The 16676-nt window shown below is 36.4% G+C and overlaps 3 protein-coding genes across 4 annotated transcripts; 1 reads left to right on the top strand and 2 right to left on the bottom strand.

Annotated features, from left to right (window-relative positions):
• Positions 1-2042: 2042 nt before the first annotated feature.
• LOC108822066 (coatomer subunit gamma) lies at positions 2043-7041 on the top strand. Its single transcript, XM_018595078.2, has 17 exons — positions 2043-2229; positions 2343-2491; positions 2573-2686; positions 2777-2977; positions 3065-3166; positions 3533-3640; positions 3721-3954; positions 4130-4380; positions 4538-4709; positions 4783-4938; positions 5027-5077; positions 5271-5408; positions 5482-5679; positions 5759-5890; positions 5970-6143; positions 6282-6521; positions 6607-7041. The coding sequence occupies exons 1-17, from the start codon at positions 2184-2186 to the stop codon at positions 6799-6801; spliced, it is 2661 nt and encodes an 886-aa protein (XP_018450580.2). The 5' UTR covers positions 2043-2183; the 3' UTR covers positions 6802-7041.
• A 39-nt stretch (positions 7042-7080) lies between these two features.
• Positions 7081-9105, bottom strand: LOC108822068 (guanine nucleotide-binding protein subunit beta). Of its 2 annotated transcripts, none has more exons than XM_018595080.2 (6): positions 8767-9105; positions 8567-8670; positions 8059-8489; positions 7597-7954; positions 7417-7530; positions 7081-7309 (listed from the first exon to the last, which is right to left on the bottom strand). In XM_018595080.2, exons 1-6 carry the CDS (start codon positions 8870-8872, stop codon positions 7274-7276), a joined length of 1149 nt encoding a protein of 382 aa, XP_018450582.1. In that variant the 5' UTR covers positions 8873-9105; the 3' UTR covers positions 7081-7273. The 2 variants fall into 2 exon arrangements, with proteins under 2 accessions (XP_018450582.1, XP_018450583.1); XM_018595081.2 differs by having other exon boundaries at positions 8567-8661; positions 8767-9104.
• A 298-nt stretch (positions 9106-9403) lies between these two features.
• Positions 9404-12316, bottom strand: LOC108822067 (cyclase-associated protein 1). Its single transcript, XM_018595079.2, has 10 exons — positions 11844-12316; positions 11602-11770; positions 11453-11517; positions 10999-11293; positions 10769-10916; positions 10566-10675; positions 10418-10473; positions 10269-10325; positions 10023-10166; positions 9404-9783 (listed from the first exon to the last, which is right to left on the bottom strand). The coding sequence occupies exons 1-10, from the start codon at positions 12144-12146 to the stop codon at positions 9697-9699; spliced, it is 1434 nt and encodes a 477-aa protein (XP_018450581.1). The 5' UTR covers positions 12147-12316; the 3' UTR covers positions 9404-9696.
• Between the last annotated feature and the right edge of the window lie 4360 nt (positions 12317-16676).

A 16676-nucleotide genomic window follows, 5' to 3' on the forward strand; every position in this document is an offset into this window, starting at 1 on the left:
AATAACATTTAAATAGTTTTATGAATGATAAATGACATTTTAGTAGTTGATATTTTGAGATTTAAATATAGAAGACCATGTCAAATTGGCTAATCATTGGATTGGTTTTTTTCTTAGGGATACGAATCTTCTGAGTAACAAATAACTAATGCCACATATATTTTGAAGTTGCAATTAAAGAATCATTTACATGTTGATATTTTTTTAAAAAGATTTGTGTAGGAAAAAACAAAAGATTTTAAAAGGTTGATGTTTTATTTATGAACAGTTTGCAGAAACATTACAATCCACTACATTAGGTCTGGTTTGCCTAATCGACCACGACGTCGCGATGATCTTAGCAGTTGTTAAGGAATAACATAAATCCTCTTCTTCTACGGCCACCAAGTCATCCTCTTCTTAATCTATCATTTTAATACAAATCATTTTAACTCTCAGACTAATAACAATGTATTTACATTTAGTTACTAATTGTGTAGAAAATATGCCCAAATTTTGTATATGATCTAATTCATGACGAGAAAAATGCATATAACTATAGAAAAAGTCTATTAGTTAGGAGATTGTTTTTTCCCATACTTAATGATGGAAAAAGTATATGCAATACTAATAATGAAAAGGACAATTATACATAATCAATATAACATTAGGATTTTATAAGTATTGGATATATATATATATATAATCACTCCAAAAATAACCATCGGGTAATAACAAGCCTAAGAAAGAGCAACATTAAGAGCTTATAGTTATCGTTTTAGTTTAGAGAAAACTAAGAAAATAGGACACTTAGAATTTGGGTTTGTCCTATTAGGAATTTGTCTACGATTTTTGATGGATTAGGATTTTAATTACTGTTAATACAATTAAATCCTTTGTTTAATCAAATTTAGCTTTAACTAAAACAAGAAAACACTAATTTTTTTGTTATAAATTGTTTTTTGTAGGACAAATTCTTTGATTCCGAATAAAAGTGTGAGTGTTAAGGGTTTTAAATCTTATTCTAATACAAAGATGTTGTAAATCCCAGTAGACTGTAAAATAGTTAGATAATCATTTTCATCATTTGCAATCTTAATTAATAAATTAAGCTATCTTAGTAAAACCAAGCTATTTATGAAAATAAAATTTGTTATAATGAGATTTACGAAATATACCATTGATTTTTTTCTGGAATTTTATTTTAAATAATATCAATATATTTCTAACCAATTTAATCATACTGTTTTCTAATTTATTTTATTTCCATATATATGTGTGTTTCCTTTTATATTTTAGTTCTTTAAAAAATATTTTAATACTTTAGAAAAGTAATTTAAAAAAAAATTGAAATTTTTATTAGAAATTTTAGTAGTAGTGTTAATTAAAATTTTATCAGTAAAAGAAATTCCTATAATATTTTGTTTTAAAAATAAGTTTTAGTTGTAAAGATATAATAATTACATTATCAGATGCATAAACAAAATGTCAATTTTCATTAAACAAAAAAACTGAGTATTACAAATGTACAAGAATTTGATAAAATAAGTTTATTATATTTTTAAAATTCACCAGTTTTAGCCCAAACAATGCTAAATATGTTGATGATCTATTCTATTAAAAAAAGAAAATGTTCTATTGATAAATGTTATATCTAACTATATATTTCATTTATTTAAGAGAATATTTTATCAACTTAAATTAATACTAAACACAAACATAATTACAACAATACTAAAATATAAAATCTAAAACAAAAAATATATCCGCCTTATATCAGAATCTAGTTGCAAAGTAAAACAAAATCCAAACTCATATATATATATATTTCAGTTAAATAAAACTTGATAAAAAGAATCTCGCATTTTTAAAATACAGATCAAAATTAAAGAATTGAAATCTAAATAGTTTTGAAAAGTTGACAAAAAAATAGTTTTGAAAAAAGAAAAAAAAAACCCTTAAATATCGCTGATATGACGTGTCAGTCTCTCGCAAGATCGTAACTTGTAGAGCTCAGTATAAAAATCTGAAGCCGACCGCACCAGATCCAAAGCTTTTTTTTTTCTTTTCTTCGATCTCTCTCTCACAGACAGTTTCAGACTATCGAAAACATACGAGATCCGTTCCATTTGCGTTTTCGCTGTTGTTGGCATCTTCTGTAGTAGCCAGATCTGAGAGAAGTGACGGCCGGTAGATCCCAGCAAATGGCGCAACCCTACGTGAAGAAAGACGACGATCACGACGATGAGTGTACGTACGCCCCCCTCCTCCTTGATTCTATCTTCGTAATATCTAGATCTGTGCATAGATCTAACAATTACCACAATTCGATCCTTGTCTTCTGATAACTGTTTGTTTTACAGTGGAGTATTCTCCATTCATGGGAATCGAGAAGGGAGCGGTACTTCAGGAAGCTAGAGTCTTTAATGACGCTCAGGTTGATCCTAGAAGATGCTCCCAGGTCATCACCAAGCTTCTTTATTTGCTTAACCAAGGAGAGTCTTTCACCAAGGTCCGTTTTTCTTTTTTTTTTTAATTTTCATTCATGTACTTTATTCAACATTGTGAATTTTTAATTCTGATTCATTTTCAGGTTGAAGCAACGGAAGTTTTCTTCTCAGTTACAAAGCTTTTCCAGTCGAAAGACACTGGCTTGAGGAGAATGGTCTACTTGATCATTAAGGAGTTATCTCCATCCTCTGATGAGGTTTTTTTTTTTTTGCCTTCTTACTCAATATGACAATCATTTGTAGGTGTATTTCACTGATAAGTTGTTGTTTTGGTGTTTCTCTCGTAGGTTATTATTGTAACCAGCTCACTTATGAAGGACATGAACAGTAAGATTGATATGTATCGTGCTAATGCTATCCGTGTCCTCTGCCGGATTATCGACGGAACTCTTCTCACTCAGATTGAGCGGTACTTGAAGCAAGCTATTGTGGATAAGAATCCTGTTGTTTCGAGTGCTGCTTTGGTCAGTGGGCTTCACTTGCTAAGGGTAAACCTTTTTAGAAACCTAAACTGTTTGGTTGCTTCGTATTTATTAGGTTATGCTTGTATTCTTCTTATGTATTGTTGTTTTCAGACGAACCCTGAAATTGTTAAGAGATGGAGCAATGAGGTCCAAGAAGGTGTTCAGTCTAGGTCAGCTCTCGTTCAGTTTCATGCCCTAGCTTTGCTCCATCAGGTAAGGCTATTGCATTGCTGTTACCCAAGTAAATTGGTCTATGTTTCTGTTCTTTGTTTAATTAAACAGCCACTGGAAAGAAGCATGTTGATAATAGGTGTGTTACTATGAGTATTGACTAGAAACGTAACAATAGGTTTTCTGTCGCCAATCATAGCTCTTTACTATGGTCATTTAGAATCAGTCTCGGACATATATACATGTTAGGTTGGAAGCACAGCCTAAGGCTTGTAGGAGTTAGCAAATGATATCTATTACATTGATTTGAAAAGGCTCCCAACATAACTAAATGTGCTTTCGTTTTTTGATTTATTAAAGTAGTGAGAACTGATCTAATAGATATTGACAATCAATCATCATGTTCAGATACGCCAAAATGATCGCTTGGCTGTTAGCAAGTTGGTTGGTAGCTTGACCAGGGGATCTGTTCGCTCTCCCTTGGCTCAGTGTCTTTTGATACGCTACACCAGTCAGGTTCGTGCTCTGTGCCTTCTGATTATCTTATATGTTGGTGAAAGCAACTTTGTGATTCAGCTCTAGTGTCTATCGTGCAGGTTATCCGTGACATGTCCAACCACGGTCAATCTGGAGAACGTCCGTTCTATGAATTTCTTGAGAGTTGCCTACGCCATAAGGCAGAAATGGTGATCCTTGAGGCTGCCAGGTCGATCACTGAGCTTGACGGTGTGACAAGCCGAGAGTTGACTCCAGCAATCACTGTTCTCCAGCTCTTTTTGAGTTCCCCAAAACCAGTGTTGAGATTTGCTGCGGTCCGAACTCTTAACAAGGTTTTCAATCCTTCCTTATTTGAAAGTCTTTATAAACAAGTTTTTTTTCTTTTCTTTGTATATTGAGACATAACGAAAGGATGTTATAGCTTTCTGGATAACTTCATCATTTCCTTTGCCATTAAGATGGAAAAAAATTGTTTCACTGTACACTAAACAAAAGTTTGATCCACAGGTTTCAATGACTCATCCTATGGCTGTCACCAACTGCAACATTGATATGGAGAGTTTAATTTCTGACCAGAACAGAAGCATTGCTACACTCGCAATCACCACTCTCCTGAAAACAGGGAACGAATCAAGTGTTGAACGCTTGATGAAGCAGATAACTAATTTTATGTCAGATATTGCCGATGAGTTTAAAATTGTGGTTGTGGATGCAATAAGATCGCTGTGTGTGAAATTTCCACTGAAGTACAGATCCTTGTAAGTAAAGTTTTACGTTGTGTTATTTGTACTTTAGTCTCTAGCATAATTTTTTTTTGGGTCAAATCTCTAGCATTTTTCTTTCGAAATGCAAAGGAACAGTGTTTTCACAGCATTGTGGCTTATGACTAATCTCTTATCACCTTTTCATTTGTAGGATGACCTTCTTAAGCAACATTCTTAGGGAAGAAGGTGGATTTGAGTATAAACGAGCAATAGTAGATTCTATTGTGACCATTATCAGAGACATCCCTGATGCGAAGGAAGGTGGATTGCTTCATCTTTGTGAATTCATTGAAGATTGTGAATTCACATATCTTTCAACGCAGGTAGATTATTTTCTCCATGATCCCTCTGGTTTTGCTATTAAAACATGCTTATGTGATGTGTTTTGTCGCACAGATCCTTCATTTTCTGGGAATTGAAGGGCCCAAAACCTCAGATCCAAGCAAGTATATACGATATATTTATAATCGTGTACATCTGGAAAATGCCACTGTCCGGGCTGCTGCTGTTACGACACTAGCGAAGTTTGGGTTTATGGTCGAATCCCTGAAGGTATGTACAGTTCTGTTATTGATTTTTTAAAAATCATTTTATCTTCCATAACTGATTGTAGAGAATGTAATCATTGGATGCTCGACAGCCCAGGATTACCATTCTGTTGAAGCGCTGTATCTATGACAGTGATGATGAGGTGCGTTCCTAGTCTTAGTCTAGAAAATTTGCCTTCAATTGGTTGCAGTATCTGTGCATTTCTGTTTCTGTCTGCCATTTGGGTAACCTTGAGTCGGTTGCATCATTATACATACATGTGTGCAAATATTTTCTGGAACATGCAAATTGTTTGTTGATTTGGTCATATGGGTTACGACCTCTTTTTTTTTAAGGTACGTGATAGAGCAACATTATTTTTGAGCGTCCTTGGTGGTGATGGTACTCTTGACGCTGATAAAGATAGCACGGAGTTTCTGTTTGGCTCCCTGGAAGTTCCTCTGGCCAACATGGAAACTAGTCTGAAGAACTACGTGAGTTTTATCACTTCTCGGTTTCCTTATTTTCGTAAGCTTCTTAGTACATCAGTTATCTTTGATCCTGCAGGATCCCTCTGAAGAAGCTTTTGATATCAACTCTGTGCCAAAGGAAGTAAAATCTCAGCCCCTTGCAGAGAAGAAAGCCCAAGGCAAAAAGCCCACTGGTCTGGGTGCGCCACCAGCTGCACCTGCTTCTGGTTTTGAAGGCTATGAAAGACTTCTCTCCTCTATTCCAGAGTTTGCCGCCTTTGGAAAACTTTTCAAGGTTAGGGTTTAACTTTTTCTCTTTAAATCTAATGTCATTAACTTACCTCGATTACTTTAACGTGTACTTTCTTTTTCAGTCTTCTTCACCTGTGGAGCTAACTGAAGCAGAAACAGAATACGCCGTCAATGTTGTTAAGCATATTTTTGATAATCATGTGGTGTTTCAGTACAACTGCACTAACACAATACCGGAGCAGTTGTTGGAGAGGGTACTGAACAATTTGTCTAGAACATTGGTGTAAAGCATATCTTATGGCTTCTTTCCTCATGGCATGAGTTGTTTTGTAGGTCAATGTCATAGTAGATGCTTCAGAAGCAGAGGAATTCAGTGAACTAACTTCAAAGGCACTAAACTCACTTCCTTACGATTCGCCTGGTCAAGCCTTTGTTGCTTTTGAGAAGCCAACAGGTGTCCCTGCTGTTGGAAAGTTCTCCAACACATTGACTTTTGTTGTTAAGGAGGTACATGTTGCTTTTCATTTCTACCTTTTTCGATCTTTACATGAAGCGGAAGTACTAGAATGGCTGTAACTGATCATGGATAAAAAGGATAAAAATGACTTATTTGTTTGTGCTTTACAAATGGGGTTTGTAACACAGGTTGACCCAAGCACAGGGGAAGCAGAGGATGATGGGGTGGAAGATGAGTACCAGCTGGAGGATCTTGAGGTTGTATCTGCAGATTACATATTGAAAGTGAGCATCTCCAATTTCAGGAATGCATGGGAAAGCATGAATGAAGAAGATGAGCACGTGGACGAATATGGCCTCGGGCAAAGAGATAGTTTGGGAGAAGCTATAAAGGCTGTCATCGATCTTCTTGGCATGCAGCCTTGTGAGGTTAGTCTCTCTTCCTGCTTTTTCTTTCTGTTGTTCCCGGTTTGGTGACAACTCGAGACTGACACTTTGAGTAACAAAATTGCAGGGAACGGAGACAGTTCCGAGCAATGCAAGGTCGCACACTTGCTTACTGTCAGGTGTGTACATAGGGAACGTGAAAGTGTTAGTGAGGGCACAGTTTGGGATGGACAGTTCAAAGGACATTGCAATGAAACTAGCGGTTAGAGCAGAGGATGTCTCTGTCGCTGAGGCCATTCACGAGATTGTTGCCAACGGCTAAAACTTCTGAGGGATCATCACCTCTCACGTATCTACTTCAAGTACGTAAGAGGGGTATTATAAGTACGAGACCAGAAATAAACAAAGAGATTTCTTCATGTTGCTAAAGATCATCACTTACCCAACCTCATAGTACAATCTTTTTCTTTTAAATAGTATATTACCTTGTTTTTCTTCTACATTATTACTGTCAGAGGCTTGAGTTTTTTCCTTTTATTGATCTATTGGTCTTCAAGTTTCATGGAATAATCTGAGTTTGAAGTGCAGGCTAGTGAATATCTTGACCCAAATGATGAATCAATAAAACAAAACAACACTAGAAACAAAGGAAATATGATCCTCTCTAACACAACTCCACTATATCAAAGCAAAAACACCTTGGGTTTGCTTCCAGGCTACAGATTATATTAACTAAAACCACAAGAACTGGAGATAGAGCTGAGACAGGACTCTTTAGGTTTGTTTTGCCTTCTTCAGATCACTCTCCTGTGCCCTCCAAACGCCCATATCTGTGTAATTAAAACACACACACACAAAACACCTTTTGTTTACTAACTTGACTTCTATGACATTCAAAAAATTTAATATGATATACTATTAGAGGGCCACTACAAACCTTTAGATTTGAATCCCAACTTCCTGTACACAAGGCACTTCCATCTGCTGACATCCCCAAACAGCTTATCCGATTCTTGTGTGAATCCTGCAACTCCCCCAAATCCAATACAACCTGCAAGAGAATCACAATGAGCTTAAACAAGTCCCACCACTCACTACTCAATATTAATTAGCCTACCTCTCCCAAGAGAGTATCCCAAACGTAGCAGGTGTTGTTACTCGCGTAGCCAGTGAAAAGAAGCCTCCCCGAGGCAGAGAATGCGATGGAGGTCACAGGTAGGTTCTCGTCACCACCTTGTGGCTGATACACCTGGAGTTGATGACCAGTCCTAATGTCATACAACCTGCACGTTCCATCTTCTGATCCAGTCCCAAACCTATACCCGTCCGGAAGGAACTTGACAGTATTAACATCTCCTTTGTGCCCATGAAACGTCTGCACTGCTCTGCCTGCAGCGCGAGTGTCCCACAAGCGTGCAGTGGTATCACACGAGCCAGATATGAACCGAGTTGGGTCTGATTCGCTGATTGAGACACTGCAAGAAATAGAGCACAACAGTTGTATAAAGGGCATGAGTTTATAGCTAAACTCCAATATAATATTATCCATGCTAATATTATCAAAGGACATCATCCGCACCTTAGTACATCAGCAGTATGTCCAGACTGAAACTCGCCGCCAAAGACAGAAGTTTTAAGACCAGTAGCAACATCCCACAAGACACATGTCTGATCACCTGAGCTGGTAATCAGATGAGCATCCTCATTTGGTACATACCGACAGCACGAAACGTACCCTTTGTGTCCACTGAGCATTCTCGAAACAGGCACAGTTCCGTCCTTGTCAGCGGTCGTCGAGCTAAGACTGAAGATAGAACAAACACTGTCCAACAACCCACCGCACGCAACGGTCTGACCATTGGGAGAGAAGGCACATGTCATAACCCATGCACAAGGGAGTTTGATTGCATGAGTTTTCTGACTCGTTAGAGCGTTCCACACGATTAATCTACCGTCTTGAGATGCACTGACAACACGGTTACTCTCCCGCGTCCAGTCCAGTGAATGGACCTGTGAACTCCAACATGGTAACGTTACAAGCTTTTTCTCATTTACTTGATAAAGAATTGAAGTTCTCACTCACTCACCTTCCCCGTGTGTCCTTGAAGAGTACGGCAACAAACTAAATCCGTCGCTCCGAATTTCACCGGAGAACGACCTTGCGCCGCCGTGTAATTGGCCACTGTCAAAACTCAATCACAGAGAAATCAAGACACTAAGAACACAGATATCTTGGACCATGAGAGGTATAGATTGTGAAGAAGAAAGAGGAAGAGAAGCAAGAAACCATCCGTGTCGAGCAGCTGGAGGCGTCTCTGTATAAGTCTCTCACGGAGGTTATTAACGGTCTCTGTTGCGACGGCGTGGCGCTCTTTGATCTCGGAGACAGACATTCCGGCGTCGGAGTTGGTCTTCTCCGTCGCCGATCAGAGAAACTAGAGAGAGAGAGAGAGAGAGGGAAATGTTTAGAGGAGAGGGAAGTTCATGATCGGACACTAGCAAGAGTGGATTTTGGGGGAATTACGTGGGGAAGGAGGAGACGAAGAGCGGAAGCATTCAGACACGCTTCGGAGTTGTTCTTCTTGTTGATGTCTCTGACCCGACAGCGAGGAAGACAGCCAATTGACTGTTCCCATTTGAGATGACAAAAGTGGACCCCATTCACAACGAGAAACGGCGTCGTTCTTTGGGATTATCCTTTGAGTAGTTCCGTGTGGTTTTTTTTTTGATTTCACAATTTGTAGCTCAATTATTTGGACAATTATTTGCATACTTTTATACTTGTGATGTCGACTAATATACTTTTCTATTAGCATTTGACAAAATTTAATGTACTTTTCCTCTATTTCCCAACTCTCGCATCATTTGCAAAACAGAACCAAAAAAGGTTGAATAATTACATATAAATTTTTGCAAATTCTAAAAACAGGAAAACTTTTTCTATCCATGATATTTGTTCACATTTTCTCATCAGCATAGCTCAGTAAAAGTAAGAGCGCGCAAAAGAAAAAAAAAAAATCCAATCCAAAGCCCCAAGGACGAACAAAAGACGAGATGACCAACCTCACAAAAAAAAAAGAACATCCAATACTAAATTGGGGGATAAAGACAGAACCACAAACAAACAGATTCTCTTCTATTATAATCAGACGAAACCAAGTTAAAAGAAGAACTCATATTTAAGCAAAACCCCAACTGAAGAGAAATTCCTCTCTACTTAGGCACCTGAGTGAGAGACCGGCGTTGTCTCGAACTTCCCTTCGGTGAACACATGGTTGTACTGTTGAGGCAGTGCATGTTCCACCTACATTGTTGTATAACCAAAAACATTATGAGAATGATTCCTTTAATGAACAGCGTCACTTCACTCAAACAGAACACAAGTCCTTGGTTACAATAAGCTTGTAATCCATGACTTTCTGAAATTCTGGTATTACCCACAGTAACTAGGGCTCTCAAAATATTTTCCTTGTTCGATTTATTAACCCCAGGAATAAAGGAAAACAAAAGATTTTCATGGTTACAAAGAGAGGAAAGACATACCCAATCTCCATCAGGGGAAGCACCAGGGACCATTACATTGATCTCACTCGACTTAGCTGTTGTTATAGCTGTCTCCAGTGAGTCTTTGTTTAGGTATAACTGACAGCCAGTTGTGTTGTCCACAGAGACTGTGGGAGCTGACCCCTTATATGACGTAAAGACAAAGCAAGAGCATCAGTACAGACGTTAGAGCTACATCACATATGTTTGGTCATAAGGAAAGCTATAAATGATAGAAAAACATACCTGACATTGTACTTCCACGTTGGTGCAGTTCACAATCTCAAATGCAGCAACAACATCCTATACAGTCATGTCATAGATTTTACATTATTAGAAATCACATAAACTGTATACAGTAGGAATGTAAGAGGAAGCAGTATTATTCCACTCACCGTGAAGACAACACCCATTTTGGTGCATTTATCAATGGTGATGTTGTTAACTTTTCCTACAGATTATGGAAAGACAATAAGGAACTCAAAAATTATTTTAGCAAATGTCCAAAACTTTTACAGTAGAAAAGGAATGACGCAAAGTTACCTTGTATCTGCAAGACAGAATCTTTGCAACCAAATACATACACAGACTGTTTGGAATCACACTCGCTGATAACCAAGTCCTTCTTCCCAACTTGGTTCTCAACAGCCCACCTAATAATTCAGTAGAATGCAACCACCATATTTAGAATATTTCTACCATAGTTTGAATTTGCATCATCTAGTTGGGTTGTTAGTAAAACCCACTTGCGACCCATTTGAAGTTCCATTTTCGGTGGTCCAGTTTTCGAAACGGCTGGCTTAGTGGTACGAGTTTCCTTCTCAACGGCACTCACTGCTCCAGATCTATCAGCACGGTTCTTCGTCTTCATATCATCCGTCACCTTTTTAAGACCTGTAAATCAAAGATCCAAAAGTAAGTTACTTGTGATTCGCATTCCAAAGTTCTCTGTAAACATAGGCAGATTCAAACGTACCTGAGGTCACAGAACCTGAGCTAAGCTGCTGGAAAACAGCAGACATCCCTTGCTTCTGGTTCGAAGATGATGATGGCTTTGAAGATTCAGAACTAAAGAGCGGTGCTGGGGGAGGAGCAGGAGCACCAGGTGGACCCTTTGCAGGAGCACTAGCAGGCTTCCCTGACGCATTCCACACAGGCCCCAAGGGGTAATGACTTTTAACATAATCCCTTAAACCAGGTAAATAAAGCTCTTTCAAAGCCTTAGCCCATTCCACATGATTAGCATCTTTGTTGCGGTACTCCACCAAAACCTGAAGAAGATCACATAATTAACAATGTACATAGAGCATCAAATCTAAGCTTATGTAATCTGAATGAAACCAGTGTTTTCCAGAACATAATGAGCTCTATCTTAACTACAGAAGGAACATATGAAAGCATGGAAAGAGATTGAAGAGTAGCATATCCACCTTATTGCTGTAAAACTCAGCCATCTGCCAGCTTTCTTCCACATGAGCTATTGGCATACTCATACCTTTGCAAGAAAAAAAAACATCACAATCATCATTATTCACAGTGGATGTTAACATCCAAACACACAAATGTCTCTCAAGCTCACCACAATCTTTTCCGGTGAAAGCAATCCAAGCCAATGCAGAGAGACTATCAGAAGCAGCCTTAAGGTGATTGAAGTAATCACTCCTCCTCCCTTGAGTCATCGCGTCAGCTTTCATCGTCACATCATTCAACGGCTTCAGAAATCCAGCCAGCCCAGCCATATCAGGCTTCTGCTTCAAAATCAAAACAGATCAAAACCAATCCAATCGATTACATCTAGCATATATAGCAGGATCATCATACCTGAGTCTGCTTGACGCGAACGAGGAGCTCCTTCTGCGCAGCGAACGCTTCCGCGACGATCTTCGTCACGTCGAGCACAGGTCCGCCGATCTTCTCCGCCGCGGTGAGAGCCCTGCCGACGCATTGCGAGATCAGATCGTCGTAAGCCAGAATCGACGGATCGGACGCCGCGGCATCGGTGGAGAAGTCTCCTCCGCGGGAAAGAGTAACTACTCCTCCTCCGTTGTTTCCGCCGCCGCTGCTAGAGAGGCCTTCGAGCCTCGTAACCGCAGCTTCGAGGCGCTTGATCAAACTCTCGTCCATTTTTTTTGGTTAACAACAACAGATCTGGATGAAATATCGAATTTAGAGTGTATTTGAGTTATTCCTTGTGTCGTGGGTTTCATGATATTATGGAAAAGTCAGGAGAATGTGTGATGCCACGTGGCGACTTTTCGGATGATTGTCTGTCGCACGTGGTGGAGTGGTCGTGGTTTGTCGGATCAAATCGATTGACCTCATATATATTACGATGTGAATTAGGATCAAAACCAGCAGCTCGAACTTGCGCAACCCTCTACAAATTAAAGTGTTTCGACTTGCGCAACGCCTATTTGGGCTTCAGATGTTTTGGGACCGGTCCGAAAATCTGAAAATTTATATTATATTTTAAATATTATTATTTTTGTCATTACAAGTGTCATATTTTGAATTTTCCAAATACACCTTTTTCTTTTATAACAACAAAAAAGTTAAAAAAAATTGATAAAGAAGAAAAGTCTAAACTCACTTTATATTTAAAAACAAAAAGTAGAAACTAGTTTATTTATGAAAATTCATATGTATTAAAATGATATAAGTAATAATGACAAATTATTTTTCAAAATTCTCGAAAAATCGAAAATTCCTATAATCCTATAAGACTAGACCGGGTTTTATATTCTAAACTCAAAATATTTCTCGGTCCGGGCCAGAGTTACCGAATTCACACCCCTATCATATATATTGATTGACCCGAAATCGATTCAGTTGTTTTAGATTTATTTAAAACCAAAATAGTTTTGGTTTACAATAAATTTATACCTTTATTAATCTGAATGCCAAAAATTTTACAAAGCAAATCAAAATACTGAGTTTTGGTTTGGTTTTGTTTGGTCTAATTCGATAAGTAAACCAAAAGATAAAAAATGTCTGAGCATGACTAAAAATGGTAAGTATGTCATAAGAGATTCTACCCAAAAATATGTATCTTTTTAGGCAAAAAGAGAAACATTTCCTTTTAGTGAGACTTTATACAATGGCATTACTAGAAGATGAGTTTATACAATGGCATTAGTAGAAGAGAGTCTTGTCAAAGCTGCTTTTCCAAACATATCAACTGCATTGTTTTGAGCTTTAAGATAAAGTTAAAAGATAGAAAAGCAAAGAAAATGATAAGGCTTCTAGTATCAAAAAAGATGCATACAATCTCATTCAACTACAATCTTAAACTAAATGCATAGTCGATATAATATTAAAGTCCACGAAAACTTGAAAGCTCAAGAAACCTAACACTGACACATTCTTGAGAATTTTACAGAAGGAAATGGTTTTTTCAGTAAAAAAACAAATTAACAAAGTCTATGTTTAAGAATCCTTTGTTAAACTAAATTCTATCAGTGAATTCATGATTAACCATTCAAAAGCACGTGCATTCCAAACATTATCACTAAAGTAAATAGGAATACTTGAAACTTGAGGAGCAAAGTGTCTTCCTTCCGTTGTGAAATTACTACCCTTTCAAATCATCTAAAAAAACAAAATTTTATAGAAAATATCTACCAAATCACATATAGATTTCTACTTTTATTCTCTAAATTTACTAAACCATTCAAATAACTTCAAAATCACCTTAAAACTTTCCAAAATTAGAACATTCCAAAATCTTCTAAAACTCTTAGTTTAATACATCCCCTACATGTTGATATATTTTTTTAAAGATTTGTGTAGGAAAAACAAAGATGAAAACAAAATGTCATAGGAAACACTGAACGGAGAGTTAATGATATTTGTTTTTGATTAAAATGGAATTATTAAAAATAAAATGACTATGAATGTAGTGATGGATTGGTAATCACCCAAAATTACATTAGGTCTTGTTAATGTAAATTCTATCAGTGAATTCATGATCAACCATTCATGATCAACCATTCAAAACCATTAAAACTTTCCAAAATTAGAACATTCCAAAATTTTCTAAAACTCTTAAATACCCCCTACATGTGGGAGAATGACCATTTAAATCCTCAAGTATTGAAAATTGACAGTTTAATTCCCCAACTATCAGATATGCAAAATAATTCCTCAAGTTTTAGGTGATTTAACGAAATTAAACTCGTAACTAGTCCACGTTTAACACTTAACAGAGAACGTTAATCAAGTAAAAAAAACAGAGAACAATAATCTAATCGTTTGTCTGCGAAAATATCATGTTTTTCCCCAAATCAAACAACATGAACTCTTAATCCATTTAGAAAACAATAAGAGAGAGAATTATAACAAAAAGGAGGGACATAACAAAACAAGATGTTCTAACCCGAGAGCACCTCCTCCAGCAAAACGGCCAAGAGACCGACCAAAAAAATATCAGGTTTATTAATTTTCTTTGTGGTTGTTTTGATTGTCTTGGTGGTTGATTTGCTTTGTCTCTTTGTAGGAACAATCATCAGAGGCTGTTTCATCACAAGCTGGATATACACAAGCATCTCAACAAAGATCTTCTCAAGGCAGATTTGGTTTCTCAACCTAAATATCAAGCTGATTCAACGCAAGCTCTTTTTCACATTCGGCTCTTATCTTTATGTTTCTTTCTCATGATCAGCTTATAATGCTATTCTCTTAGCTTCTATCGTGTAGTTTTCACTTTTATGTCTTGTAATACAATTATTTCATCTGTCCTAATATCTTTTGAATTCTCTTAAAAAGTCTCTTATGATCTACCATTAAGTAATCTCAAAAAGTCTTACATTGATAAATAAAGTCTTATATTCTTAAATCAAACAACAAGTATAACACAAGCTTTTTTGTTGCCTTCACCTTCAAACATCAGGTGGTACATGGTTACAATGCCCAGAATACAAAAATAGAAAACAAGAACAATATTGTTCAGCTTTGATTTCTTAAGCTCAGATTTTCATTGAAGAACTTCTTCTAAAACTCTTAGTTTAATACATCCCCTACATGTTGATATATTTTTTAAAGATTTGTGTAGGGAAAACAAAGATAAAAACAAAATGTCATAGGAAACACAACAGAGAGTTAGTTATATTTGTTTTTGGTTAAATGGAATCATTAAAAATCAAATGACTATGAATGTAGTGATGGATTGGTAATCACCCAAAATTATATTTTTTATTTATTAAAAATCGAATTCTAATCCATTATAATGCTAGTTTAAAATTCATAACATGTTGACATCTTGGAGCTTTTTAAGAGATAATGTTCTATTTAAGCATAAAGTGAAAATATAAATCGACCCACATTAGGTCTTGGTTTGCTAAAGAGACAAAGGAAACAAAAATTAAAAAAAATGAAAGAAAAGGAAAAAAAATAACAGTGATTAAAGAACTCTAAACGCTGCCATTGACGTAGAAGCTGATAGACGAGGAAGATGTTTCCGCCTGAGAGAAGGATGAGATGTGTTTGCTCACAGAAACACTCAAGCTTCATCATCTTCACGCCATTAGCCTCAAAATGTGGAAAGAGCTTTGCGCCTTTAGAAGTGATAATTGATTTCCAATATTATTCAAAAATATGTATAAAAATGAAAATAGGATAATAAGCTAGAAGTGTTCCAAAAAGTGTGATAAGACAGAAAATAAAGAAAGTATCTTGTACAAATATTGCCACATATCCACTTTTAATGATATGTGTTTTCATTGATGAAAGTTCATCTCAATTTAACAATGTCTAGAGATTCAAATGAGAGACTAACGAATGATGATGCTCTTATGGAGTTGAGCATCTCTAAAGTTCACTATTTGAACTCTATTCTCATAATTTTGCAAATCCTTTTCATTTTTCTTTCAACTCATATCAATTTATATATGTCATAAAACAATGTAGAACAATTAAACGTTAAGCATCTATCAATTTGTTTGTTTAGCGGATAGTAATCAACTTTCAAGTGGTTTCTCCAAAACACAGAGATGATAATTTTGTGTTTGTCTAGATTGATTTGTGATCCTATAACAAACAAAAGAAAATAAAACATACTTAGATTAATCAAAATGTTAATATATAATATGGGGTTTATCTGCATAAAAATTAGCAAAACTTATGTTAGCTTTTAATACTTACGAGATGGAAAGGAAAAATTTCAGCCTCAATCAAGCATGTCAATGATTTTTTCCACTCATTTCTCTAGAGATAACATCTTTTAATTAGGTTGTAATGGACATAGTCTATGCAATATGTAACTGATGAAATAAAAATACCAAAGTTTAAGATAACTTCAGTGGTTCAATTGTTAAATTGAGTATCTAAATAACAAACTATAGTTATTTTATTAAATAATTAAAAAAACATCACCAATGAAAGATAGACACATAAGCAAATAGGGGTTCTGTTGAGGTTCAGAAAAAAACTATATTTAGATACTTTGGTCAGTTTTACTTTGCTTTTTTGATATTAAAATTTTGAGAATTACCACCTTCTCATACCTACCTTTGTTGGATGTGCTTGTTAACAAAAATGTATGGGTGTCACAGACACAAATGGGCCTAGCCCAAGCCTATTCCCACGTCCGTGAAAATACAGTTTTTCTTTTCCAATATATGCAATGCAGCATTGAGTTGAAGTTTCAAAAATTTTGAT

The sequence above is a fragment of the Raphanus sativus genome, chromosome 8, assembly GCF_000801105.2.
Source record: "Raphanus sativus cultivar WK10039 chromosome 8, ASM80110v3, whole genome shotgun sequence".
Classification (NCBI taxonomy): domain Eukaryota; kingdom Viridiplantae; phylum Streptophyta; class Magnoliopsida; order Brassicales; family Brassicaceae; genus Raphanus; species Raphanus sativus.

Coding starts and splice junctions, on each gene's coding strand:
- LOC108822066 (XM_018595078.2), top strand. CDS start 2,184: ATGGCGCAACCCTACGTGAAGAAAGACGACGATCACGACGATGAGT. Junction 3,167..3,532: donor CCCTAGCTTTGCTCCATCAG/GTAAGGCTATTG, acceptor CATCATGTTCAG/ATACGCCAAAATGATCGCTT. Junction 6,144..6,281: donor TGACTTTTGTTGTTAAGGAG/GTACATGTTGCT, acceptor TTTGTAACACAG/GTTGACCCAAGCACAGGGGA.
- LOC108822068 (XM_018595080.2), bottom strand. CDS start 8,872: ATGTCTGTCTCCGAGATCAAAGAGCGCCACGCCGTCGCAACAGAGACC. Junction 8,490..8,566: donor TTCAAGGACACACGGGGAAG/GTGAGTGAGTGA, acceptor TGGAGTTCACAG/GTCCATTCACTGGACTGGAC. Junction 7,531..7,596: donor GGGATACTCTCTTGGGAGAG/GTAGGCTAATTA, acceptor ATTCTCTTGCAG/GTTGTATTGGATTTGGGGGA.
- LOC108822067 (XM_018595079.2), bottom strand. CDS start 12,146: ATGGACGAGAGTTTGATCAAGCGCCTCGAAGCTGCGGTTACGAGGCTC. Junction 10,474..10,565: donor TTCTGTCTTGCAGATACAAG/GTAACTTTGCGT, acceptor CATAATCTGTAG/GAAAAGTTAACAACATCACC. Junction 10,326..10,417: donor AAATGGGTGTTGTCTTCACG/GTGAGTGGAATA, acceptor ATGACTGTATAG/GATGTTGTTGCTGCATTTGA.